Raw genomic sequence first — 1909 nt, forward strand, 5'->3', positions numbered from 1 at the left:
GCCAATCTACCAAAGGAGAGGCATCTTGTACAGTCGCTACCGCGCTTAATTAACTGCGCTTAGGTTGGTTCTTGATAGGCTCTTTGCATAACGTCACACACCTATACAGTATTTCTTCAGAGCTCGACTAGGACAGAGATACAGCAAGCGTTTTGAATTGAGTGGTATCAGGTGTCTTGAGTTCTACAAAACCTTCAAATGGAAGCAAATGTTGGATTACTATTGAGAAATGCGCGGCTCCCAGGAGATGTTCATCCTCGGTCACCGCAACCCTGCATCTCACTGCTGCTCACGAGATGCACATACCACTGATGAATCGAGGTCTTTGGGAAATTATTGGCGGGTGTGGAGTGTGACCGTAGTGATGGCAGTGTTACTAAGCCGCACAACTAGCACAAGCTGGACTGGCAGCTGAGAGTGTGGATGAACTCTTCGCCGACTTCGACTTCACTCAATATTGTCCTCCAATCTTCCCACGGAAATGAGTAGAGATAAAAGGAGCTGATAGAAATTACATTAAAGAAGCACCATTGTGGCACTTTTTAAATGTAGTGGTCATCATAGCTAACGGTAGATGTGTGGTTTCCATTTGCTTCTAGGCAATGTTAGCTAATTTCACGAATGCAATAGCTAAAGGACAACGTCTCTGACGGAAGCATCGAATCTTTTGACTCTTCCCTTGCCTTCTGTGACGCGCTGATTTCTGCAATCCGACATGTAAGAGAAGTCGATTCTACTGAATATGTGGGAGAGGTTTGCTAAGAGATAACAAGGGTGTCCATGTGTATCGTAGAAGCGCAAGTTGAGGAGATGCAATAAATTACACAATTATTTAGAGTTGCCATTTCTGAGATCAAGAGCTGACTCAACCCCAGGTAGTAACATACATACAACGCAATGAACCTGCTCTCCCCCAAATCCTTGGATATCTAAAGATGCGGGCTTTTGGAAGAGGTCTGGAACTTGGGTAGATTAGTTGGACATATTGCCATCAAAGTAGTAGTGACTGGATAAATGGATGGATAGACTGATATATAGATAGGGTTTTAAGGGTTAAATAAACACGAAAAGATGGAATAGGAAATGGATGGAAACGAGAATGAGGCTGCATACGTACGCGTTGAATAGGCTGCGACAGAAAGTTTTGCAAAACAAAAGCACCCCTACTTAAAGGAGATAACCCTCATGTTTTAATGTTGAGCGCGTATTTTTCAAGGGTCAGCACAAAGAAAAACCTTGACAAGCCTACCCTTGAAGTGAAGAATGTCATAATAGTTGACGTATAAATGGATGGTGGGTGACGATGGTCCTGCCTCCCATCTTCCTTTTACTCTGTTTGCATTCACTTTGTAGTCCAAAGGTATTTTTATCCGTAGATGCGGCTCAAGGTGACTACTTTTACTGTTGGCATGGTATCTCTAATGTCATTTCGTAATCCGCGAAATCGGGATGACATTAAACACCCCACTTATTCTGATGTGCGCAATAAAACCAAGTATTTGCACACTGTCCTAGTTCACATAAGTACATATACTTACATAAATCCATCTCATTTTCCTAAGCTCATAACATCAATGGACTTAGCATGAATCAAGCAATAATAAGACAAGGTAAGGTGCAGGCATTCGCATCAACATTAAGATTAATTGCACGTACGTTTTACCAACAATCGACTGTGCATCCACCCATCCCATATAAAACAGGTACATGATGGTGTGCAGTCCCTTTGCATCCGACAAGGTTTTCCAGCTCTATATACTTGCAAATATTGTCATAAGGATGTATTAAAGGGAGTCCAAGATGAAACCACAAAGGGTCATTGTTTACAAAGGTAGGATTAAACTGAATTTAGACAACTCATCTCATGTTACTCTTCTAATTTCTTCAGCACTAAAATAATGGGCAAAAC

At 41.8% G+C, this 1909-nt stretch overlaps 1 protein-coding gene across 1 annotated transcript in view; it reads right to left on the reverse strand. All coding sequences in view use genetic code 11, as the record gives it.

Moving 5' to 3' along the window:
- The window catches only part of EGR_10899 (hypothetical protein), a gene marked incomplete at both ends in the record, with an annotated part of 9494 nt that extends 8905 nt beyond the window's left edge, over nucleotides 1-589 (reverse strand). Inside the window, one exon of the mRNA XM_024500148.1 lies at nucleotides 516-589. Within this exon, the coding sequence (XP_024345440.1) occupies nucleotides 516-589 (74 nt within the window). The remainder of the gene's footprint in view (nucleotides 1-515) is intronic.
- Nucleotides 590-1909: the final 1320 nt, after the last annotated feature.

This window comes from Echinococcus granulosus (genome assembly GCF_000524195.1).
Source record: "Echinococcus granulosus chromosome Unknown EG_S00296, whole genome shotgun sequence".
Classification (NCBI taxonomy): domain Eukaryota; kingdom Metazoa; phylum Platyhelminthes; class Cestoda; order Cyclophyllidea; family Taeniidae; genus Echinococcus; species Echinococcus granulosus.